The 25,971-nt window shown below is 44.3% G+C and overlaps 1 protein-coding gene across 1 annotated transcript; it reads right to left on the bottom strand.

Annotated features, from left to right (window-relative positions):
* Positions 1 to 640: 640 nt before the first annotated feature.
* Positions 641 to 25,909, bottom strand: Cnot8 (CCR4-NOT transcription complex subunit 8). Its single transcript, XM_042697636.1, has 7 exons — positions 25,667 to 25,909; positions 19,865 to 20,048; positions 17,658 to 17,851; positions 8,377 to 8,538; positions 6,922 to 7,066; positions 4,317 to 4,427; positions 641 to 2,066 (listed from the first exon to the last, which is right to left on the bottom strand). Exons 2-7 carry the CDS (start codon positions 19,979 to 19,981, stop codon positions 1,917 to 1,919), a joined length of 879 nt encoding a protein of 292 aa, XP_042553570.1. The 5' UTR covers positions 19,982 to 20,048; positions 25,667 to 25,909; the 3' UTR covers positions 641 to 1,916.
* Positions 25,910 to 25,971: the final 62 nt, after the last annotated feature.

Genomic DNA, 25,971 nt, shown 5'->3' with positions numbered 1-25,971 from the left:
CAGGACTGGCACAAGAATGGTAGAATGAGCCGGGCGCTGGTGGCTCACGCCTGTAATCCTAGCTACTCAGGAGGCTGAGATCTAAGGATTGCGGTTCAAAGTCAGCCTGGGCAGGAGAGACCGTGAGACTCCTATCTCCAATAAACCACCAGAAAACCGGAAGTGGCGCTGTAGCTCAAGTGGTAGAGCGCTCGCCTTGAGCTGAAGAGCTGAGGGACAGCGCCCAGGCCCAGAGTTCAAGTCCCACGACCGACAAAAAAAAAAGAAAAAGAATGGTAGAATGAATGACTAGAAGTGAAGTCTTAAGCCAAATCTAAGCTGAAATTCAATTTGTCCTAAAAAATTACACCAAGTTAATCCATAAATAGGCCCAAATAATAAAATGCAACTGCTTTCTTTCAAAGAAAGAAGTACACTTACTCAAGTGTTCATTAAAAGTTCCCTACCAAAGTTGGAGACTTAACTCAGTTGATAGAGTGCTAGCCAATGAGCTAAAGCAACAGGTACTGAACTCAAATCCTAGTCTTAGACCTAAAAAAGAAAGTTCCCTGCATGTTCCAATGTGACAATGGAGACCTGAACCACACCACTTTCCAGAGCCATCAATTCACAGCCAGGAAATACCAAATCTTTATGCCAGTGGTTAAAAAGAAATCTTTATTTACAAAATTAAAAACATAAATAACATTTACAAGCATTTCAAATATCAGCTGATAATACTTGACATTTTTTAATCACTTCAAATTAAGTTTTCCATAAGCTTTTAAAATTGCAAGACAAGTCATTCACTTCAGTGAGTCACCATTTTTCTACCACTCCAAAGAGTATTTGTCAAATTTGTCCATTCAGTAGCCATTTACTTTTGAAATGACTAGTTCTTAATAAAACAAAGTCCTGAGCTTCCTACCCCAGTGTGGGATATTAATGACTCCAAGAGATCTCTCAAAACCAAATGACTGTTTGCCTTTTACAAGTAACTAGCTTTTCTGGGCTCCCATTCCTGATGCATTCATTCATCCATCCCCCTATTTTCTCAGATTTGCTGGACTTTCAGAAAGGCAGGGAAAAGGGAGACGTGCTAGGAGAATGCCACTTACCTCTGACATCACATAACTGAAAAATTACAGGCTTAACACCCCAAAGTTTGAGCTTATTCATTTCCTTCAGGATCAAGCCCAGGCTATTTTATTGTTTAACAGCTTTAAATGACTTCAGATGATACATTAAGCAACAGCAAATAGTGGCACCTTGGAGCTCAGACATTAAGATGCTTCAGTCACCTTAATACCCATTCTGGAGTTGGCCACAAATGAAGGACAGACAGATTCAGTAGAACTGTCTTTATGCATCAGTATAGAAGCAATTCATTTCCATAAAGACAGACTACCGAAGTGTAAGAAAAAAACAAATGTCTTTGGGAAGTGACAGAAGAGGAAAGGCAAAGACTCAATTTCTGTAACTCGCTTCCTGAGAACACAGTTCTATGCCATTTTCCCTAGAAGCCCTCAGCTTAGCTGAGAATCAGAATCTTCATCAGAGATTAGCAACAAAGTTAAAAAGAAAAAAGAATGACAACAAATAAGAGTTCTATACATTTTACTTGTTTGTTTCGGACTTGTCCTGGGTATATAAAAAGGTGTCAGTGAGCTGTGGATGCTGGTGGCAGGAGGCAACCAGAGAGAAGCGGCATGGGGTGAGGAATGAGGACGAACTATTTACAAATTCAGAGCAAGTTCCCCTCTTCTGGATCTAAAATAAAGACATCTTTGTCTTCAATAAAACAAAAGTCTTTCTGCTCAGTGCAGATGGTAGGTATAGTTTGCTCAAAAGAAGCGTTTCTCTTGGGGAAGGTAAGAGTCAGTACAGGAAGCACCATTCGGGGACAGGCCCACCCTTGCAGGGTAGAACTGCAGCCATCACTGCTGCATGTTGTTGATGATTGCCAGGATGCTCATCTTCTCCTGAGCAGAGTCCGAATCGTCGTTCTGCTTCTGGGCCACACCCGTGCCAAGACCATACAGCCGCCCACAGTACTTGGCATCATCAATACTGTCCTCAAAAAACAGCTGTGGGATAGGACAGACAATCAGGCCAGGAGTCACAGCATCTAAACATAGCCAAATCACACCTTCCCTCTGGAAAGCCCACCAACCAGAATCTAACTCAGCAAAAGAACAGCCTCCAAATATTTCGGATAGTCTTTTTACACTCCTTTCTCTAAACATAGGCTCTCCATGAATTCTTTCAATACCAGGATCTCTGTGCCGCAACTGTTTACAACAGCTGCCCCTGCTCCACAGGAAGGCAGTGGTTAGAGCTGGATCTCTGGATCCAGCCTGACTTACTATGTAGCCCAAACAATGTCACTTCCACACTACCTGATGTGTAAAATGAGGTCATATAAACCAGGCTTGGAGGCCCAGTCACAACTTCAACGCCACCCTGAGAACAAGGCCAGACCTATTTCAAAAGCAGCAAGGTCGGGGGTGGGGGTATCTGGGTGATGATAATATGGTTGCTAGGAGAAATGAGATAATAGGCATTATCCCCTTCCAGCTCCAGATCTCAACTTTGGTCTCATCAGGCAGGACAGTATCCACATATTATCAATGTACCCATTAACAAAACCACTAACCAGCCAGTTTCACTTTTTGGCGGTTTATTAGAGATTAGAGTCTCATAAACTTTACTGCCTGAGCTGGCTTTGAACCATGATTTTTAGATCTCAACCTCCTGAGAAGCTAGGATTATAGCCATAAACAATCTCGGGTATTCTGGCACGGTAGAGAATGTTAAATAACAGAACTATCAGCTGGTGGTAGTGGGTAACAATTGTGGTTTATGTCTAGGAATAACAAAGGGAAGTTGGCCTGGTGGCTCACAGCTATAATCGTAGCTATATAGAAGGTTAAGATTTGAGGATCACAGTCTGAAGCCAGCCCAGGCAGGAAAGTCTGTGAGATTCTTACCTCCAATTAACCACCAGAAAACCAGATGTGGAACTGTGGTTCAAGGTGGTACAGCATAGAACTGTGGCTCAAAGTGGTAGAGTACTAGCCTTGAGCAAAACAGCTCAGGGACAGCACCCAAGCCCCAAGTTCAAGCCCTATGACTGGGGCGGGGGGAGGGGAATTAAAAGGGACACATACTAGTCCTTTCCTCTAATGAGATCTATGTCTACACATCAGATATTCTGGGGCCCATTCCTCAAAGGTGTCATAAAATCATTTGAATTTTGCTTATTTCTTCAAATTTTAAGATAATAGGTATATAAAGACACTAAGGGCTAGGAATGTGGCTTAGTGGTAGAGTGCTTTCCTAGCATTGATGAAGCCCAGGGTTCAATTCCTCAGTACCATACACACAGAAAAAGCCAGAAGTGATACTGTGGCTCAAGAGGTAGAGTGTTAGCCTTGAGCAAAAGAAGCTCAGGGACAGTATCCAGCCCCTGAGTTCAAGCCCTGGGACTGGCAAAAACAAAAAACAAAAAAACTAAAAGAGGGGTGGGGAAGGTGGCTCAGTGGTAGAGCACTTGCCTTGCATGCCTGAGGCCCTGGGTTCAATTCCTCAGCACCACATAAGCAAAAAGAAAAAAGCCAGAAGTGGCGCTGTGGCTCAAGTGGTAGAGTGCTAGTCTTGAGCTGAAGAGCTGAGGGACAGCGCCCAGGCCTAGAGTTCAGGCCTCACGACCGACCAAAAAAAAAAAAAAAAAACTAAAAGAGAAATTCAGTTCTCAAGAATGAGTTACAGTTAACATGGAATTTTAGTATGAAAATCAGAAGAGCTAGCTGCTGGTGGCTCACACCTATAACCCTAGCTACTCAGGAAGCTGAGATCTGAGGATCGTGATTCAAAGCCAGAGCTGGCAAGAAAGTATGATATTCTTATCTCCAGTGAACCACCAGAAAACCAAAGTGGCGCTGTGGCTCAAGTGGTAGAGTGCTTGCCTTGAGCTGAAGGGCTGAAGGACAGCACCTAGGCCCAAAATTCAAGCCCTAGAACTGACCAAGAAAGAAAGAAAGAAAATCAGAAATACAAATGAAATTATTAGAGCAGATTATATACCAAGTACATAAACTAGACCTGAGTATGCTACAGAATACATATTTTGAAGCAACTCCACTTGCAAATGCCTCTTTTGACTCTCAAACTACAGATGATATGTCGTCATCCCACAGTCAGCTAACACAACTGCTTTCAAAGTGCCATCAACTTCCAACACACTATACATGGTTGACAAACCTCCACTAACAAAGGTCACCCATATTCTGCACGGCGAGTCTCTTCAAAAATCTCCCCCATGCGACAGAGCTTACCTCTTTCATCCTGAAGAATGCCATTCCAGTCAGCAGGGAGTCTGAACCTGCCTGGTGCTGCCTTCCAATCCTCTGCAAGTCCAACTGATCAGCAACCTCCTGAAGACCTCCCTGGAGATGGGTGAAAACAGACACTGCTACCACCCAACACTATTCTACTAGTCTCAACTAAATCCACTTGTGAGTTTACTTAATAAGGGGGGTGCGCTAATTTTAACAGGCCTCAAAACCCATCTTTTAAAAAGGCCTTCTCTCCTCTAAATAATGCATTATGCTACACGCTGCTTTTTACTTCCAACTGTGGTTGGAACTCAGGGACTTGTGCTCTTGCATGGCTTTTTCGCACAAGGCTAGTGCTCTCTACCATTTGTGCCATATCTTTCGGCTTTTTACAAGTGGACGTAGGAGTCTCAGAGTTGTCTTCCAAGCTGACTTCAAACTGAGATTCTCAGATCTCAACTGAATAGCTAGGATTACTGATGCAAGCCAATGGCACCCATTTACCTTTTTTTTTTCTTTTTTTTTGTAGGTCAGGGGGCCTCAACTCTGGGCCTGGGCGCTGTCCCTCAGCTCTTCAGATCAAGGCTAGTGCTCTACCACTTTGAGCCACAGCACCACTTCAGGCTTTTTCTACTTATGTGATGCTGAGGAATCAAACCCAGGGCCTCATGCATGCAAGGCAAGCACTCTACCACTAAGCCACCTTCCCAGCCCCTCTTTCTCTTCTATACTATTATCTCTGCTAAAACTCAGCCCTTTAAAATCAAAACTACTATAAAAACAGGCTGAAGTAATGATAAATGCCAGTTCCAACCTAGCCAGCAAATCACCGACACAGTTTATTACAGTGATCTTTCAAACTTTCTAGAACTAAGACTTTTTCACCTGCCTAGCAAGCATTTGGCCCTAGTTTAAACCCCAGTAATAAAGGGGGGGGAAAAAAAAAAGCTGGGCACTGGTGGCTCACACCTGTAATCCTAGCTACTCAGGAGGCTGAGATCTGAGGATCGCGGTTCAAAGCCAGCCGGGGCAGGAGAGACCGTGAGACTCCTATCTCCAATAAACCACCAGAAAACTGGAAGTGGCGCTGTAGCTCAAGTGGTAGAGCGCTCGCCTTGAGCTGAAGAGCTGAGGGACAGCACCCAGGCCCAGAGTTCAAGCCCCATGACCGACAAAAAAAAAAAAAAGGATCCCCTCCCCATTGAGAATCTGGACAGTACAGAGCCCATCAAAGTGCACATACATCTCATACTAGTGGAACAGTTATTTCACTAGGTTCATGGGCCTCGAGTCAAGAATGCCTGCCTTAGAATGGGAGAGACGTATGTGATCTCTGTGCCCAGATGACCATGCAGAGAGAATTCTGCACAAACACCTATGCCACTCAGCTCTGTAGTATCTCATATAGCACAATGCAGGCACCTATTAGGCACTCAAGAATACAAGCTGACGGGGCTGGGAAGGTGGCTCAGTGGTAGAGCGCTTGCCTTGCAAGCCTGAGGCCCTGGGTTCGATTCCTCAGCACCACATAAGCAAAAAGAAAAAAGCCGGAAGTGGCGCTGTGGCTCAAGTGGTAGAGCGCTAGCCTTGAGCTGAAGAGCTGAGGGACAGCGCCCAGGCCCAGAGTTCAGGCCCCACGACCGGACCCAAAAAAAAAAAAAAAAAAAAAAAGAATACAAGCTGACCACAAAGCAATAAAGCAAAATGGGCAAGCTTACGGGGGAGGGGGGAAGAAGGGGAGGGGGGACGGGCAAGAGGGGGTACACCCCAGTACTGATGTTTGAACTCAGGGCCTAAGCACTGTCCCTTAGCTTTCACTCAAGGCTGAAGCTCTAGGTTCATGGGCCTCGAGTCAAGAATGCCTGCCTTAGAATGGGAGAGACGTATGTGATCTCTGTGCCCAGATGACCATGCAGAGAGAATTCTGCACAAACACCTATGCCACTCAGCTCTGTAGTATCTCATATAGCACAATGCAGGCACCTATTAGGCACTCAAGAATACAAGCTGACGGGGCTGGGAAGGTGGCTCAGTGGTAGAGCGCTTGCCTTGCAAGCCTGAGGCCCTGGGTTCGATTCCTCAGCACCACATAAGCAAAAAGAAAAAAGCCGGAAGTGGCGCTGTGGCTCAAGTGGTAGAGCGCTAGCCTTGAGCTGAAGAGCTGAGGGACAGCGCCCAGGCCCAGAGTTCAGGCCCCACGACCGGACCCAAAAAAAAAAAAAAAAAAAAAAAGAATACAAGCTGACCACAAAGCAATAAAGCAAAATGGGCAAGCTTACGGGGGAGGGGGGAAGAAGGGGAGGGGGGACGGGCAAGAGGGGGTACACCCCAGTACTGATGTTTGAACTCAGGGCCTAAGCACTGTCCCTTAGCTTTCACTCAAGGCTGAAGCTCTAACACTTGAGCCACAGTTCCACTTTTGACTTTTGTGCTGTATTTGTGGTTAACTGGAGGTAAGAGTTTCACACAGACTTTCTTGTCCAGGTTAGTTTTGAACTGTGTTCCTCAGATCTAAGAGTTCTGAGTAGGACTATAGGTGTGAACCACTGGCACCCAACAAGCATACTTTTTTGTTTTGGTTAGTACTGAGAAAAATATCGCATACCTTAAGGTTTTTACAACTCTTCATCAGGTACTTCACATCATAAATAGATGGGAAGAAAAGATTCAGAATATGAAAAAATTCATGTTCTTCTTCTGGCAAACGAGAATCTGTAAGCAATTTTACCATGTAGCCAAAATCATAGCCACTACAAGGAAAGAATAAAGCATAGAGGTTAGGAAAAAAAGCAGCAGTTACCTGGCCCTAGTATTGAATCAGTTTATTTCTCAAAGCTTATAATGTTACTTGTGTTAGAGACTTTCAACCCTCCAAAGCAGTAAGCTCTTCTGAAAGCTGAACTCCTCCATTAATAAACTATAACTAGCTGCTAAGAGAAGTAGACAGGAGAACCCAGGGGTTTATGCATACAGATTTGATTCACTAAAAATCAAAAGCTAGTCAGGCGCCAGTGGCTCAGACTTATAATCCTATTTAGGAGGCTGAGATTTGAGATTGTGATTTGAAGCCAGACTGGGCAAAAAAGTCCATGAAACTTTTATCTCCACTAATCACAAAATGCCAGAAGTGGAGCTTTGGCTCAAATAGTAGAGTGCTAGCCTTGAGCACAAAAGCTCAGGGACAGTTCCTAGGCTGAATTCAAGACCCAAGATTAGCAAAAATAAAAATAAAAAACTAGCCAGTCGGGGCTGGGAAGGTGGCTCAGTGGTAGAGCGCTTGCCTTGCATGCATGAGGCCCTGGGTTCAATTCCTCAGCACCACATAAGCAGGGAAAAAAAAGCCGGAAGTGGCGCTGTGGCTCAAGTGGCAGAGCACTTGCCTTGATTTGAAGAGCTGAGGGACAGCGCCCAGGCCCAGAGTTCAGGCCCATGACTAGATCCAAAAAACAAAAAAACTAGCCAGTCAATGGTGCCTCACACTTGTAGTCCTACTCAGGCTGAGAGCTGAAGATCATGGTTCAAAGCTAGCCTGGGCAGGAAAAGCCTGAAATTTTCATCTCCAATTAACTATCAAAAGCTAGAAATGTAGATAAAGAAGAAGCTTTTTATTTTTCATTTGCTGCATTTTATATTATTTAATTTTTTTATGTACCAAATAAGCTTTATTTCTGAGGGAAGAAAAAAAAAAAAAGGCCGGGGGTGGCCAATGGCTCATGGCTGTAAACTTAGCTACTCAGGAGGCTGAGATCTGAAGATTGCAATTCGAAGCCAGCCCAGGCAAAGAAGTCTGTGAGACTCTTTTCTCCAATAAACTACTCAAAAAAAAGTGGCACTGTGGCTCAGTGTGGTAGAGCGCTAGCCTTGAGCAAAACAGCTCAGGGACAGGGCCAAGGCCGAGTTCAAGCCCCCACAACTGACTAAAAAAGTTTTTAAAAGGACAAACAACAAATATAACTGCTGCTGATGCACAGAACAGAGCCAGTGAGACTGAGAATGATACCAATTCCATTCTTGCTCCAGCACAGCCCAAGGTGAGAGATGCCTGTTCTTGAGGACTGACCTGTGAAATGAAAGCCATTTGACATTGTCACAGAGAACAACTCCCGATGTCATAAGCAGCTCTGCGAAGTGCAAAGTGTCAATCCCTTCCTCTTCGTGCTTTTGAAACTGTAGGCCTGAGTTAGCCAGGAGGTCTATGGAATCCTGGGAGTACATATCCTCTCTGAAAAACAAAGTGCTTGCTTTTTAACTGGTAAAAAATGGTGAAACAGATACAGAAAGCAGTAATACTGCCAACACCTTAAATACAGTAAATGCTACCTAATTTGAGGTATGTACAAATACAATTTAAGATGAATAAATTAGCTGGGCACTGGTGGCTCACGCCTATAATCCTAGCTACTCAGGAGGCTGAGCTATGAGGATCGTGGTTCAGGCAGAGAAGTCCTCATAAGACCCTTATGTCCAATTAACCTCCAGAAAACTGGAAGTGGAGCTGTGGCTAAGTGGTAGAGCACTCACCTTGAGCTAAAGAGCACAGGGACAGCACCTAGGCCCAGAGTTCAAGCCACACAACTGACAAAAAACAAAAAAGCTGGAAGTGGTGCTGTGGCTCAAGTGGCAAAGCAGTAGCCTTACGCACAAAGAGGCCCAGAAATAGCACCCAGGCCCTGAGTTCAAGCTCCACAACCCACAAAAAAAAAAAAAAGAAAATAAGAAAATAGTTAAGAAATAATAAAAACACTACAAAACCAATAAAAGAGCAGGCATTTCTACATAACTTTCAATAACTGAATGCTAATGGTCTCAATTTGCCAATCAAATACACACTGGCAAATGGGATTAAAAAGGACTAGACTCAAACAACTTGTTGCCTACAAAAAAGCACACCTCACTAGCAAAGACAAATAGGCCTAACTGGGTACCAGTGGCTCATGCCTGTAATTCTACTCAGGAGGCTGAGATCTGCAGTTCAAAACCAGCCCAGGCAAGAAAATCTGTGAGTCTCTTATTCTCCAATTAAGCACCAGAAAACTGATGTGCACTGTGGCTTAAAGTGATAGAGCTCTAGCCTTGAATGAAAAAGCTCAGGGACAGTGCCAGGCCCTGAGTTCAAGCCCCATGACCAAAAAAAACAAAAAACAAAAAACCCACAACAACAAAAAACAAAACCGTAAGCTTAGAGAGAAATGGAGGAAATTTTTCCAAGAAAATAGAATCAGAAAGCTAAAGGAAGAGCTATACTTATTATATGACAAAGGACACTGCAAATCAAAATTTGTCAGAAGAGATAAAGGTCAATTCATATTGATAAGCAATCCAACAGGAAATAACAATTATAAACATACATGTAAATTTTGAAAGACAAATACTAGTGGACATAAAAGCACAGGATAGATTTTTTTTTTTGGTTGGTCATGAACCTTGAACTCAGGGCCTGGGTGCTGTCCCTGAGCTGTTTTGCTCAAGGCTAGTGCTCTACCACTTTGAGCCACAGTACCACTTCTGGCTGTTGAGTAGTTAATTGGAGATAAGAGTTTCACAGGGACTTTTCTGCCCAGTCTGGCTTTCAAACTGTGATCCTTAGATTTCAGCCTTCTGAGTAACTAGGATTATAGGCATGCGCCACCAGCACCCAGCTCAGGATAGACTCTTACACAATAACAGTAGATGACATCCACTTGACAAATCAACAAGGAATCTTTTAGATTAAATGATATACAGATCAAATGGACTTAACATCTGTAGAATATTCCAAAGCAAAGAATACACATTATTCTCAGCAGCCCGAGGAACTTTCCCTAAAATAGATCATATCTTAGGACACAAAGTCAAAAAACAGAAGAAAATTAAAATAATTTCCTATGTCTTATCATAATGGAGTAAAACAAAAATTCAGTTAACAAAAACTTACAGAAAGACTAGACTACACCTCAACATAAAGTCTATACACAACAAACCTATCACTAACATCATAATGGAAAAAAAAATCCCCTTTTTGTCGGTCATGAGGCTTAAACTCTGGGCCTAGGCGCTGTCCCTCAATTCTTCAGTTCAAGGCAAATGTCTACCACTTGAGCCACAGCTCCATTTCCGGTTTTATTGGTTTACTGGAGATAAGAGAATCAAGGCTCAAAGTGGTAGAGTACTAGCCTGAGCAAAAAAGCTCAGGGACAGCATACAGGCCTAGTCCAAGCCCAAGACTGACCCCCCCCCCCCAAAAAAAAATTGCCATCTATTCATCAGAAAGAAAAAAAATTCATATCCAGACTATATAGAGTTCAAAAGTTGAATACAAAAACCCAGCCAAGGACTGGGAAGGTGGCTCAGTGGTAGAGCGCTTGCCTTGCAAGCCTGAGGCCCTGGGTTCGATTCCTCAGCACCACATAAGCAAAAAGAAAAAAGCCGGAAGTGGCGCTGTGGCTCAAGTGGTAGAGCGCTAGCCTTGAGCTGAAGAGCTGAGGGACAGCGCCCAGGCCCAGAGTTCAGACCCCACGACCGGACCCAAAAAAAAAAACCCAGCCAAGCGCCAATGGCTCATGCCTATAATCCTAGCTACTCAGGGGGCTGAGATCAGAATCATGGTTCAAAGCCAGCCCAGGCAAGAAAGTCCATGAGACTCTTATCTCCAATTAACCACCAGAAAACTGGAGTGGCGCTGTGGCTTAAGTGGTAGAGCACTAGCCTTGAGCTGAACAGCACAGGAATAGCACCCATGACTAGAGTTCAAGCTCCATGACCAACCCCCCTCCCAAAAAAAATTCAATTAATAAATGGACTAATTAATTAAACAGACAGTTCTCAAAAGGAATGAGCTGGGCACCAGTGATTCCTGAATAGCCTCTAGCTATTCTCAGCACAGCCAGAAACAGAAAAGAAAAACCTGAGGTTCTTTAAAGGAAGGAAGGAGGGAGGGAGGGAAGGAGGGAATAGATGAAGGAAGGGAGGGAGGGGGGGAGGGAGAGAGAGAGAAAGAGAAAAAGAAAGAAAGAAAGAAAGAAAGGGGGCTGGGAAGGTGGCTCAGTGGTAGAGTGCTTGCCTTGCATGCATGAGGCCCTGGGTTCGATTCCTCAGCACCACATAAGCAAAAAGAAAAAAGCTGGAAGTGGCATTGTGGCTCAAGTGGTAGAGCGCTAGCCTTGAGCTGAAGAGCTGAGGGACAGCGCCCAGGCCCAGAGTTCAGGCCCCATGACCGGAACCAAAAAAAAAAAAGAAAGAGAGAGAGAAAGAGAAAGAAAGAGAGAGAGAGAGAAAGAAAGATCCAAGAGACTTTTACCTCCAAATAACTAGAAGTGGAGATACTATGGCAAGTGTTAGAATGCCAGCCTTGGGCACTTTTTTACACAATATATGCTATTAAAAAATATGGAAATTTGCTTTTGGGTGTTTATCTTTTCAGGAGGGCAAAGGGGCACAGAAATGGAAGCATGAAGAGTGAACAAATGCCGTCATGGTATTCAGTATACACTGTGCATATACTGCAGTATGAACTGCAACTTGTGGGCAGGGATGAGAAGGGGAAATGGGAACAGAAAAGAAGGGGTGACCCATGCTGCTGACCACATATATGGTATGTATGTGTACATCGGAGGGAAACTAGGAGGACGACACAGAAACAGAGGGAAACGGAAAAACATACAACAGCAGGACCCATCGGTACACTAAACATTGATCAAAACGAATTAAGCAACTCAATGGCAGCGATGGGAGGGAGGGAATGAGCAGGAAAGAGGGAACAGCTGACACTAAGCAAAAGGAAAGAAATGTACATTTCACTTGATGTATAAGAAATAACTGTGTTGTCAAAGCTCAGAGAACTCATAAACTTTATAGACCACAATAAAGACAATTTGCCCCATGAAGGTTAGGATGTGTTGGTGACTTTAACTAAGTATCACTATCTTACAATATGGTGAAATTTATGTAATCACTTAATCACAATACAAAAATTGCTATATAAAAAAGAAGGGGTGACATTATCCAAAACCAAAATGTACTCATAGCCAGGTGCCAGTGGCTCATGCCTATAATCCTACTCAAGAGGCTGAGATCCAAACATCTCAGTTCAAAGCCAGTGCAGGCAGAAAAGTCCTCATGAAACACTTATCTCCAATTAACCACTCAAAAACCTAAGTGCATTGTGGCTCAAGTGGTGGAGCACTAGCTGTGAGCAGAGGCTCAGGGACAACACCCAGGCCCTGAGTTCAAGCCCCACAACTGACAGAAAAAAGTACTCATTACCTGATTTATGAAATGGTAATCCCATTGTACAACACCATAATAACAGTAAAATTATGGTTTTAAGTATATGTACACACTCACATATATGTAGCTAGTACTCACTAGACACTATGTTGAAATGAACTATATAGCATATATATAGGGATGGGAAGGAAAACCAGGGAGAGAGCAAGAGAAGGAATAACAATGTCCAAAAATAAATGTATTTTTTTAATCTGACTTATGTAACTGTAACCCCTCTATAAATCATCTTTATAATAATAATTGAAAAAGGAAAAAGCCAGGCACCAGTGGCTCATGCCTGTAATCCTAGCTACTCAGGAAGATGAGATCTGAGGATCTCGGTTCAAAGCCAGCCCAGGCAGAAAAGTCCGTGAGACTCTTATCTCCACTAAACCACCAGAAAACCAGAAGTGGTACTATGTCTCAAGTAGTAGAGATGAAGAGCTGAGGGACAGCACCCAGGCTCAGAACTCAAGCCTCACAACCGACAAAAAAAAAAAAAAAAGACCTTCAAAAAAAGGAAAAATATATATGGAAAAAATGAAAATAGGTTAGTTTTTATTTCTAACATTCTATCTAGCCAGCATACAAAATAGATCTTATTTCTGTGAGATAGAAAAATAGGACTTTTCTCCAGACAAAATTTTCTAATTATGAAAGATTCAAATTTCCTCAATTGAAAAAAAAAAAAATCAATCAACCCAAGCGCTGGTGGCTCACACTTGTAATACTAGCTACTCAGAAGACTGAGATCTGAGGATCCTGGTTCAAAGCCAGCTGGGCAGCAAAGTTTTGAGCCTCTTATCTCTAATTAACCACTAGAAAACCGGAAGTGGAACTGTGGCTCAAAGTAGTAGAGCACTAGCCTTGAGAAAAGAGCTCAGGGACAGCACCTAGGCCCCAAGTTCAAACCCCATGACCAACAAAAACAAACTAGGATCCAATAATAACACATCAACCTTATCTAATACTATCAACAAAATGATGGTCTCCTTCATGTTTTCTCCTCAAGAAAAACACTGTGGTGCCTGTGGTAGAGTGCTAGCCTTGAGCAAAAGAAGCTCAGGGACAATACCCAGACCTTGAGTTCAAGCCGCAGAACTGGCACAAAAAAAAGACAAAGCTATGGGCTGGGAACGTGGCTTAGTGGTAGAGTGCTTGCCTAGTATGCAGGAATCCCTGGGTTTGATTCCTCCGTGCCACATAAACAGAAAAAGCCAGAAGTGGTGATATGGCTCTAGTGGTAGAGTGCTAACCTTGAGCTTAAGAACAATGCTTAGGCCGGTGCTGGTGACTCATGCCTGTAATCCTAGCTACTCAGGAGGCTGGGATCTGAGGATCACGATTCAAAGCTAGCCTGGGTAGGAATGTCCATGAGACTCTTATCTCCAATTAACTACCAGAAAACTGGAAGTGGCACTGTGGCTCAAGCTAGCCTTGAGCTGAAGAGCTGAGGGACAGCACCCAGGCCCTGAGTTCAAGCCCCACCACCAACCAAAAATAAATAAATAAATAAATAAAGGAAGCTCAGGAACAGTGCCAAGGCCCTGAGTCCATGCCCCAGGACTGGCAAAATAAAAGAATGAAATAAAAAAGACAAATCAAAGGAAACTTCATGAAAGATATTGATAAACAGCAGACTGAGGGAGAGTGAAGAGAATGCAATAGTTATTCTGAACAAACTATAACATATCCATGTCTGAAATATAGTGAAACTCTTTGGTGCCATTAACATACACCTAAAAAATGAATGCAGGAAAGTAAAGCAGGATCTGAGGGTGAATAAGGATAAATAGCCCACATAGCTTATTTGCATGCATGAAAATATAACGGTGAGCCAGGTGCCAGTGGCTCATGACTGTAATCTATAATCCTAGCTTCTTAGAAGACTGAGATCTGGGCTGGGAAGGTGGCTCAGTGGTAGAGCTCTTGCCTTGCATGCCTGAGACCCTGGGTTCGATTCCTCAGCACCACATAAGCAAAAAGAAAAAAGCCAGAAGTGGCGCTGTGGCTCAAGTGGTACAGCGCTAGCCTTGAGCTGAAGAGCTGAGGGACAGCACTCAGGCCCAGAGTTCAGGCCCCACGACCGGACCCAAAAAAAAAAAAAAAAAAAAAGAAAGAAAGAAAAGAAAAAAGACTGAGATCTGAGGATTGTTGTTCAAACTCAACCCAGAAAAGAAAGCCCAAGAGCCTCTTATCTCTAATTAATGACCAAAAGGCTAGAAGTGAAATTGTGGCTCAAGCTGTAGACCACCAGCCTTGAGCACAAAAACTCAAGGTCAATGTCCTGAGATCAAACTCCAGGACTCGCACAAGCACACAAGCACACACACATATACATACAAAGCAAAAAAAGACACTGTGACTCCACTCATATCTTATATGAGATATCTAAAGCTGTTAAAATCAGAAACAGAAATGAAATGGTGGTCTTCCAAGAACTGGATGGTAAGGGAAAAGAAGAATTTATGGCCCAGTTTCAGTATTGTATGATTAAAAAAAAGAAAAAGTTCTGGAAATCTGTCTCTCAACAATGGTGGCAGTAGCCTTGAGCTGAAGAGCTCAGGGACAGCATCCAGGCCCAGAGTTCAAGCCCCATGGCAGCAAAAAAGATAACAAGTAAAAAAAAAAAAAAAAAAAATTAAATGCAGAGTTTAACTCTACTGAACACATAATATGTGTAAATGACATTTTACAGCCACATACTAGAAAAAGCCTTTAATCCTAACAACTCAGGCGGACAAGATCTGAAGACTGAGGTTGGAAGCCAGCCCAGGTAGAAAAGTCAAGTGGGTTCCTTACTCTCCAATCAACCAGCAAAAAGCTAGAAGTGGAGGTAAGACTCAACTAGTAGGACACCAGCCATGAGTTGAAAAGAGCAAGAAATGAAGCCCTAAGCTCAAACCTCAGTACTGGTACCTGCATGCGTGCACACACACACCCACACAATACTTCATTTTATGTCAGTGATGGGGCTTGAATTCTGGGCCCAGGTGCTATCCTTGAGTTCTTCAGCTCAAGGCAAGCACTCTACCACTTGAGCCACAGCGCCACTTCCAACAGTATTTTATACTATGTGTGCTTTACTAAAATTTGTTTAGTTATATCAAAATTAATCCACTATCAAATAGGCTTCAGATTCAACTACATTGGTTTAGCACCCACTCGTATTAGTTTATTTTAGTAGTGTTGGAGATTAAACCCAGGTGTTTGTGCATGCAAACAAATATCACCAACCCTTTTGTTTTCGAACTAAGGTCATACTAAATTTGCCCAGAATGGCTTCAACTCCCACCTCTGCCTCCCAAGCAGCTGGGACTACAAACATATGTCACCACATCTAGCTACATTATTATGGCAGGTACTCAACGCAAAGTTTTATAGGCAAAGAAAGTTAATTATAGCTCAAATGGGTGGCCTAACATCACTAAGCTGGCTGGGAAGGTGGCTTAGAGGTAGAGTGCTTGTCTAGCATGCATGAAACCTGGGTTTGATTCCTCAATACCACATATACAGAAAAAAGCCGGAAGTGGTGCTGTGGCTCAGGGACAGTGTCCAGGATCTGAATTCAAAACCCCAGGACTGGCAAAAAAAAAAAAAAAAATCATTAAGCTAAGAAATGAGAGGATCACTTAAATACTTGTCTAATTATAACTGGGGACTTCATTTTATTTTAAATAGTTTTACTGAAATATAGTTCTCATATATCACATAGCTCACTCATGAAATTCAGTGGCTTTTAATATATTCCAGAGTTTTACAACCATTACCACTATCCATTATCAAACACTTTCACCACCTCAAAAAGAAACCCCAACTGGGTGCTAATGGCTCACACCTGTATTTCTAGCTACTCAGGAGACTGAGATCTGAGGATTGGGGTTCAAAGCCAGCACACAGGCAGGAAAAGTCCTTGAGACTCTGATCTCCAATTAACTGCCAAGACCAGAAATGGAGCTGTGGCTCAAAGTGGTAGAGCACTAGCCTTGAGCACAAAAGTTCAGTGACAGCACCCAACTCCTGATTTCAAACTCCAAGACTGGTACCCAAAAAAAAAGTCTCATGGACTTTTCTGCCTGGGATGACTTTCAAACCTTGATCCTCAGATTTCAGCCTCTTGAGTAAACTAGGATTACAGGCATAAACCAGCAGTACCTGGCAGGCATACAATTTTACATCAACTTATCTTCTATTTCTTCTAAGCATATACCTAGGAGTAGAATCACTGAGTCATATGGTACCTATGCTTAATCTCTAAAATTTTTCAAAGAATCCTATACTCCCAACAGCAATGTGTAATGTATTACAAGTTCTCCACACCACTACCAACTTATACTGACTTCTTTTCATTGTTAAATAGTATACTAAGTCAGGTCTCTTTGATATTTGAAGGTAGTTTTGGTTTGCAGTTTCAAAATGACTAATGCTATTGAGCATGTTTTGATGGGCTTTTGGCTATTTGTACATCTTCTCTGGGAAAATGTCTATTCTGCTAATTTTTCTTTTTTTCCCTTCTTTCTTTTGGTGATGCTAATGTTTAAACTCAGGGTCTGGTGCTTGCTAGGAACTCTATCACTGAGACACATGAGCCACACCTCTGGCACTTTTGTCAATTTTTTTTTTGGGGGGGGGGTCTGGTCGTGGGGCCTGAACTCTGGGCCTGGGCACTGTCCCTCAGCTCTTCAGCTACTTGAGCCACAGCGCCACTTCCAGCTTTTTTCTTTTTGCTTATGTGGTGCTGAGGAATCGAATCTAGGGCCTCAGGCATGCAAGGCAGGCGCTCTACCACTGAGCCACCTTCCCAGCCCCACTTTTGTCAATTTTTAATTGGGTTGTCGTTTCTTTTTTTCCCTCCGCAGTGCTGGGAATTGAACCCAGTGCCTTTCACATGCTAGGAAAGTGCTCTAGCACTCAGCTAGACCCCCATAGCTCTGAATTGTCTTTCAAGTTGTAAAAGTCCTTTAAGGGAGAGTTTCCATGCTCTGTCCAACATCTACCTGAGGTTGAGTGAAAACAGAACTTTATTAAAACCAGACATCAGTATGCACAGGTGTGGAATATCTAAGAACGACCTTGAGAAGTGTTTTAGATACTTACGTAAGGTTAAATTTGAAGTTGAACTGCCAAGTGTTGATTCCAGAAGGATATTCCCCCTTCTCATTTGTGAAGGTAAGGCCCAGCTGGATAATTTTTAAAAGGTCAACATTGCACCGCAGAAGCTGATACTGGTAATCTATGGAACTACGAAATTCACCAATTGGCCGCACTACCACACCGGGAAACTCTGTGTCCTGGGAGGGGAAAAAAGCCTCTACCATAAGGTTTCACAAAACAGTGGATGCTGAATTGATCATTTCTAAATAAAATTTTACCTCAATGTTTAAAGTTACATGATAAAGCCCGAGGCTAGGCATAAAAAAAAATTTATCAAGGGATAGTGGAAGAACAACAAAGGCGGGGGTACCAATGCTCAATAAGAAATGTACTCATTACCTTACTCATGTAACTGTCACCTCTGTACAGCATCTTTACAATAAAATAAAATTTAAAAAAAAATTTATCTTGGGGCTAGGAAGGTGGCTCAGTGGTAGAGTGCTTGCCTTGAATGCATGAGGTGCTGGGTTCGATTCCTGAGCACCACATAAACAGCAAAAACTGGAAGTGGCTCTGTGGCAAGTGGAAGAAGGCTAGCCTTGAGCTGAAGAGCTCAGGGACAGTACCCAGGCCCAGAGCTCAAGATCCACAACCAACAACAACAACAACAACAACAAAATTATCTTAAAATTCTGTTCTCAGGGGCTGGGAAGGTGGCTCAGTGGCACAGTGCTTATCTTACATGCATGAGGCCCTGGGCTTGATCCCTCAGCACTGTGGCTCAAATGGTAGAGGGCTAGCCTTGAGCTGAAGAGCTGAGGGATAGTGCCCAGGCCCAGAGTTCAGGCCCCATGACCAACCAAAAAAAAAACATTCTGTTCTCACTGATGTCTATCTATTTAAGGAAGCACTGGGAACATGAAGCTGTGCCCAACAATGTAAAGTCCTGAGGCAGATGGCCATAGGAATTAGGGAGCTATACGTAGACACGTGGTCAATTATGAACATTCTGAATTGAGAACAATATATGAATGAAAATAAAAATGCAGGAGCCGGGCGCTGGTGGCTCGTGTCTGTAATCCTAGCTACTCAGGAGGCTGAGATCTGAGGATCGCGGTTCAAAGCCAGCCCGGGCAGGAGAGACCGTGGGACTCCTATCTCCAATAAACCACCAGAAAACCGGAAGTGGCGCTGTAGCTCAAGTGGTAGAGCACTCGCTTTGAGCTGAAGAGCTGAGGGACAGCGCCCAGGCCCAGAGTTCAAGCCCCATGACCGACAAAAAAAAAAAAAAGAAAAGAAAAGAAAATACAAATGCAGGTAAGCAAGATAGCCATTCCAGAAAAAAAAACAAAAAACAAGTTGCATTCTGCTTGAATCAAATGACTAGAAAAAGATCATAGTTTGAATGCCAAACTACTAGGTGTAATGCCATCCTCTATAAAGCAAGAATCACAGCCAGGCATTGGTGGCTCATGCCTATAATCCTACTCAGGAGGCTGAGACCTGAGTCACGGTCCAGTGCCAGCCTGGGCAGGAAAGTCCATGAGACTATTATCTCCATAGTACCACCAGAAGTGGTACTATGGGTCAAAGGGATGGACCACTAGCCTGGAGCAAAAAAGCTCAGAGACCTAGGCCCTGAGGCTCAAGCCCCACAACCGACCAAAAAAAAAAGAATCACAACACTCAGCAACAAATGGAAAGGAATAAAGGTGACCTGTGAAAACTAGGGCACTGAAATAAGAGCACTGGACTCTCTTTAGGGGCCATTACCAAGATAGCCCACTCCCTCACCAGCCATTCAATGTCAGGAAAGTGAGCCATCTATTACCAGATCTTTCCATTCTTCCAGAGGTGCCAGTAATCTAGAATTTAAGTGAAGTCTCATGGCTTCTGAATGTTGACAGTTTTTTAAAGTCTTAAAAAACCCTGCACATAGTCCAACTGTTCTGAGAAACACATGTCCCCTTATGGTGCTGGCACAACTGCTTAAAGACTTTAAAATAGTGACATTACCAAAAAAAAAAATCTATGATAATAGAGGTTACATCTTCCTCAGAAACACTGGCTATTTGATGTTTGATAAAAACAACACAAACTTCCATTATGTTTAACTTACCATGGCTTTATTTCTTTTTAGAATCTCACATTAAAACATTCCCTTTAAGTCTACCCAAGAAGGTGAGTCAAACAAGAATAGAGCTACTTACCATGGCGATATAACTATAACTGAGTACGATTTCTCTGATCTTCCTCATCTCTTCCTCTAGGTTGCTGGCCCAGACTTCACAGATAACCTGGCTATTCTCTACAAGGGCTGCAGGCATCCTGAAGAAATCTGAGAGGTCAGCGTCAGCTATGTGAGTGAATAAGCCAGGCAATGTTTGATCTGATCTATATTTAAAAAGATATATTGAAACCAGGTAAGCTGGCATAATAGCATAAGCTGCCACCAAAACAAAAACATCAAAAGAGTATTTTAAACCAGGAGCTGATGGTTCACACCTGTAATCCTAGCAACTCAGGAGGCTAAAATCTGAGGTTCAAACCAGCCTGGGTATAAAAGTCTGTGTGGGTATAAAAGTCTGTTTGTGTGGTACTGAGGAATCGAACCCAGGGCTTCATGCATGCTAAGCAAGCACTCTACCACTAAGCCACATTCCCAGCCTGATATATACAGTTCTTTAACTTGAAGAGTATAAAATTAAAGGCTGGGTGCTGGTGGCTCACACTTGTAATCCTAGCTACTAGCAAATGGAACATCTGGTTTAAAGCCAGCCTGGGCAGACTTTTCCCCACAGCTGCCTTCAGCATAGAAATGAAATAAGTACCCTAGACCAATTTGTTATCTCTCTATAGGCTCTCTAAAAACTCAAATAGTCCTTTTGAACCACAAACTTTCACATCACTTTACACAGAGCCCAAATCTTAGAAACATTTGTGAAGGAATCATTTTTACATCATCAATTTTACATATACTGAGATCTCTGGAGAAGCCTATCATCAGATCTAAACTCTCCCAAGTTTCCACAACCATGTCTCCATGGTGAAGAAGAGCACAGAACTCTACTCACCTACCCCCATTCTCCAAAAGCAATTAGCTTCCCAGAAAACCAAAGCCAAACACAACAGGAAGCAATTAAACAAATTTGTGAGAATAAATGATGAAGGATTAAGGTGGTAAAAGTCAACCCCACTGGCTGATTTGAACCCTTAACAACTAAAATAGGGGCTGGGAAGGTGGCTCAGTGGTAGAGAGCTTGCCTTGCAGGCACTGGGTTCGATTCCTCAGCACCACATAAGCAAAAAGAAAAAAAGCCAGAAGTGGTGCTGTGGCTCAAGTGGTAGAGCACTAGCCTTGAGCTGAAGAGCTGAGGGACAGTGCCCAGGCCCAAGTTCAGGCCCCACGACCGGACTCCCCCACAAAAAAAAAAACAAAAAAACTTAAAATAAATATCAGAAATAAAGTTATTAATGTCTACTTTAAAACTAATAATACAAAGAAACTTTTCAGGGCTGGGGATGTGGTTTAGTGGTAGAGTGTTTGCCTAGTATGCATGAAGCCCTAGGTTTGATTCCTCAGTAACATATAAACAGAAAAAGCCAGAACTAGCACTGTGGCTCAAGTGGTAGAGTGCTAGCCTTGAACAAAAGAAACTTAGGACAGTGCCTAACCTCTGAGTTCGAGCCCTAAGACTGGCCAAAACAAAAAAAAAACAAAAAACTTTTCAGCAATTCAACAACAGAGCTAAAGGATGTCAGGTATAAATGATTCAATCAGAAATACAATGATTTATAGTATATGTTTCAAGAGGAAATTGGAGAGTTAAGTATTCTACAAGATAAAACTCAGGGCTGAGAAGGTGGCTCAGTGGTAGAACGCTTGCCTTGCCTACCTGAGGCCCTGGGTTCAATTCCTCAGCACCACATAAGCAAAAAGAAAAAAGCCAGAAGTGGTGCTGTGGCTCAAGTGGTAGAGTGCTAGCCTTGAGCTGAAGAGCTGAGGGACAGCGCCCAGGCCCAGAGTTCAGGACCCACAACTGGACCCCTCCCCCCCCCCAAAAAATAAAAAAGATAAAATTCAACATCAGGGCTGGGGATGTGGCTTAGTGGTAGAGTGCTTGCCTAAGCGATGAATAAAGCCCTGGGTTTGATTCCTTAGTACCATATAAACGGAAAAGGCTGGAAGTGGAACTGTGGCTCCAGTGGTAGAGTGCTAGCCTTGGGCAAAAGAAGCTCAGAGACAATGCCCATGACCTGAATTCAAGCCCCAGGACTAGCAAAAAATAAAAGTAAGCAAAAGAGCTCAGGGAGCCGTGCTGGTGGCTCATACCTGTAATCCTAGCTACTTAGGAGGCTGAGATCTGAGGATCATGTTTCAAAGCCAGCGTGGCCAGGAAAGTCCATGAGACTCTACCTCCAATAAACCACTCAAAAAGCCAGAAGTGGCGCTGTGGTTCAAGTGGTAGAGGGCTTGCCTTGAGCTGAAGAACTGAAGAGCTGAAGGACGCACCCAGGCCCAGAGTTCAAGCCCCAAGACTGACAAAAAAGTAAATAAATAAAATAAATCAACATCACTTGTCCTCAGGGTAATGATATTAATACAGCAAAGTCAGTACAAAAAGCTTAGTTATCAAAAAAAAAAAAAAAAAGTGGGGAGAGGGGGAAGGCATTGGTGGCTCACGCATGTAATCCTAGATACTCAGGAGGCTGAGCTCTAGGATCATAGTTCAAAGCAAGCCCAGCAAGGAAGTCTGTGAGACTCATCTCCAGTTAACTACAAGAAAAACAAGCTGTGGCTCAAAGTGCCTTAGGCAGAAAAATCTCAGCGACAAGGCCCTGCCCAGAGTTCAAACCATACAAACAACCAAAAAAGAAAAAACATACAAACAAAATATTAAAGAGGGTCTAGGGAAAAGGCGGTTAGTAAAAGAGCTCAAGCTCAGTAAACTCAAGACCCTATTTAATACCCAGTACTACAACCCCAGCCCCCAGGAGGGGGTGGTAGAGTGCTTGCCTAGCATGCACAAAGCCCTGGGTTTGATTCCTCAGCACCACAAAGTGGCACTGTGGGTCAAGTGGTAGAGGACTAGCCTTGAACAAAAGAAGCTTAGTGCTAGCGAGGCACTGGTGGCTCCTGCCTGTAATCCTAGCTATGCAGGAGGCTGAGATCTGAGGATCACAGTTCAAAGCCAGCCAGGAAGGAAAGACTGTGAGACTCTTATCTCCAATTAGCCAGCAGAAAACCAAAAGTGGCGCTGTGGCTCAAGTAGTAGAGCATTAGGGACTAGGAAGGTAGCTACTTTTTCTCAGCAAACACATACTATAGAATGAGCTTAAAATAGAAACCATAGACATGTTATTCTCTAGGTTATTACCCCCCCCCCCCCAAGGCCCTAGTAGTGTGACTTGAACACCGGGGCCTGGGTGTTGTCCCTTAGCTTTTTTTCAGCTCAAGAAGGGAGCTCTGGGGCTGGGAAGGTGGCTGAGTGGTGGAGTGCTTGCCATGCACGCATGAGGCCCTGGGTTCCATTCCTCAGCACCACATAAGCAGAAAAAGTCGGAAGTGGCACTGTGGCTCAAGTGGTAGAGTGCTAGCCTTGAGCTGAAGAGCTGAGGAACAGCGCCCAAGCCCCACAACCAACAACAAAAAAAAAAAAAAAGAAGGAGAAAGAAACTCTATCACTTGAGCCACAGCTCCACTTTCCAGCTTTTTGGTATTTAATTGAAGATGAGTCTCATGAACTTTTCTTCTCAAACTGGCTTCGAACCACAACCCTCAGACCTCAGCCTCCTGAGTAGCTAAGAATTATAGGTGTTAGCCATCAGCACCCAGGTATCTCCTTCATTTTAAGCCTCTCAAAGCAAGCATCTCACATGGCATATCACAGGGCAGAATGACTACCCCTCCCAAACATTTATTTATACAACACAACCCCAAGGAGCAACCTAATTACTTCATCTGGATTACTAGCAAATAAACAATAATAAGCTTCAAAATTGAAGGGAAAACTGTCAGTGTTGGATATACCCAGAAATAGGATGGAAATCTCAAACTCTGCACCGTCCCAAGGAATTATTAAGGATAATTTGGGTCACATACAGTGTTTGCTTCACAAAGCTGAGAACACTGGATGCCCATGTCTCACCCCTATAATCTGAGCTACTCAGGAGGCTGAGATGTGAGGATCAAGGTTCAAAGCCAGCCAGGACAGGAAAGTCCATGAGACTCTTATCTCCAATTAAACACCAAAAGGCCAAAAGTAGAGCTGTGGTTCAAGTGATAGAGCACCAGCCTTGGGGGGGGGGGGGGGGGAGAAGGATGGAGAGCTAGGGATGGACCTCAGGGATGGACCTAAAGGACAAGGCCCAGACAGAGTTCAAACTCCAGGACCAGCACAAACTGGACAGATAGATACACAGATGGGCAGAAAAATTAGATACACAGACAGATGGATAGATGGACAGACAGATAAACTGGACTTCCTCAGGTGCTACATTTTTTTTTGGGGGGGGGTCTGGTTGTGGGGCCTAAACTCTGGGCCTGGGCACTGTCCCTCAGCTCTTCAGCTCAAGGCTAGCGCTCTACCACTTGAGCCACAGTGCCACTTCCGGTTGTTTTTCTTTTTGCTTATGTGGTGCTGAGGAATCGAACCCAGGGCCTCATGCATGCAAGGCAAGCGCTCTACCACTGAGCCACCTTCCCAGCCCCCACATGCGCTACAGTTGAAAGTGTGCAAGAGTAGATATTCATCATAGACACATTACACAATCCTATAGAGGTCCCTGACTTATCCTGAAGGGGCCATCTGTTCAAATCACTTCTGATAATTTATAAATTTCTAAACACAGTTCCTTAATTCATCCAGGAAACTTTCAAAGAGAGCTCTGAGATGATAAAATCCAGCAAGCAGTCCAGCCAGAGTCCCAGACTTGCTAGGGAAAAGAAAATTTTATGTTTTTTCTTGACTTTGTTTTAAACCTAAATACCACTTCCTTGCCCTAAAGACTGAACAAAGGCACAAAAAGAAAGGAAGTATCTGCACTTAGAAATGGCAGCAGAACCCCCTCGGTCCTAGGCCATCACCAACTTCGGTTCTCCAACACCCCACCCCACAGTGTCCTAAACTGAAACACAATTCAAGCTTTTTTTTTTAGAACCACCCGGGTGCCCTAAGTCTGTCAGTTAGCTCCTCTGGTTCCAGTTTATTGAGCAACGTGCGGTCTCAAGAACCAAAAAGGAGAAGGAGACTGGGGGGGGGGGGGGGGGGGGGGCCGCAGAGTTCCAAACCTGCCCCTCCCACCTAGCAATCTCAGATCCTCATTCTCTTTCAGTTCCCTTCAGGTCCTTCCTTTTCCCATCTCTTAACAAGTTATCCCATGTATCCATGCTCTACGGTTTGGAGGGCAAACACATTTTTATTTTTTTCTGCCAGACCTGAGGCAGTCCCCAAGCTTTTGTGCTCAAGGCTAGAGCCCTACCACTTGAATCGCGGCTCCACTCCTGCCTTTTTTTGTGGTTAACTGGGGATACAAGTCTCGGGGACTTCCCTGCCAGGGCTGGCTTGGAACCACGATCCTTAGATCTCAGCCTCCTGAGTGGGGAGACGTCCAGGAGTGAGTCACAGGCGGGCCCCCCCCACGACGGGGAAAGACTTTTTTTAAATCTCTTTTCATGTACAGGGCTTCAGGCCAGACATCCCCGAAATTGGAGAGGCAGGTAACGTCCACGCAGTGCGACCTTGCACGTCGTCGCTTAACCTCTTCCCGTGCCTCCGTTTCCCCATCCTGTAAAACAGGTTTCTAACCGCGCACCTCGGGAGAAGTGGACCGCAGTGTCAGGCACGGGAGGCGTTCCGTGGAGTCCCGGCGAGTGTGTGGAGCCGTGGGGTGCGAACCCAGCCCCCCCCCACACACACACACACGCCCCCCAGGCGGCGCCCTCCCGCAGGCCCCGAAGGCCTCCCGCGCTCCCTCCACGCCCCTCCCTCCGCCCCGGAGGCTCGGCTTACCCCGACCCGCAGGACCCGCTCAGCGCGGGCTGGCGAACTGACAGGCCGACTTGGCCGCGGCGGCGGGAGTCGTCGTGGGAGCGCCAGAGGCGGCGGCGGAAGCACCCCTAAAACCCTAAGCGCTCGTCTTCCCCTGCCCCGGATCTGTTCCTAGAATCGAGCAGGATCAGTGAGCTGGGAGCCCCCGGTTCCCAGAGCGGCTCTAGGTACCGCCCACTCCACCAGCCGACGAGGCCCCTCTACCCTCCCGATCCTCCCGACTCGCCTGCTCCCTGGCGTCACTCCAGAGGCGCGCGCCCGTCCCC

The sequence above is a fragment of the Dipodomys spectabilis genome, unplaced genomic scaffold (genome assembly GCF_019054845.1).
Source record: "Dipodomys spectabilis isolate Male_0828 unplaced genomic scaffold, ASM1905484v1 ptg000227l, whole genome shotgun sequence".
Classification (NCBI taxonomy): Eukaryota; Metazoa; Chordata; class Mammalia; order Rodentia; family Heteromyidae; genus Dipodomys; species Dipodomys spectabilis.
The sequence above is the reverse complement of the archived record's forward strand: the minus strand, read 5'-3'. Positions and strand labels throughout refer to the sequence as shown.

Excerpts from the sequence above, each read along its gene's own strand:
- Cnot8 (XM_042697636.1), bottom strand. The coding sequence starts at position 19,981 with ATGCCTGCAGCCCTTGTAGAGAATAGCCAGGTTATCTGTGAAGTCTGG. Across the intron at positions 17,852-19,864 it reads GTTATAGTTATATCGCCATG|GACACAGAGTTTCCCGGTGT; the intron begins GTAAGTAGCTCT and ends TTCCCCTCCCAG. Across the intron at positions 7,067-8,376 it reads AAATGGCTTTCATTTCACAG|TGGCTATGATTTTGGCTACA; the intron begins GTCAGTCCTCAA and ends CTTTCCTTGTAG.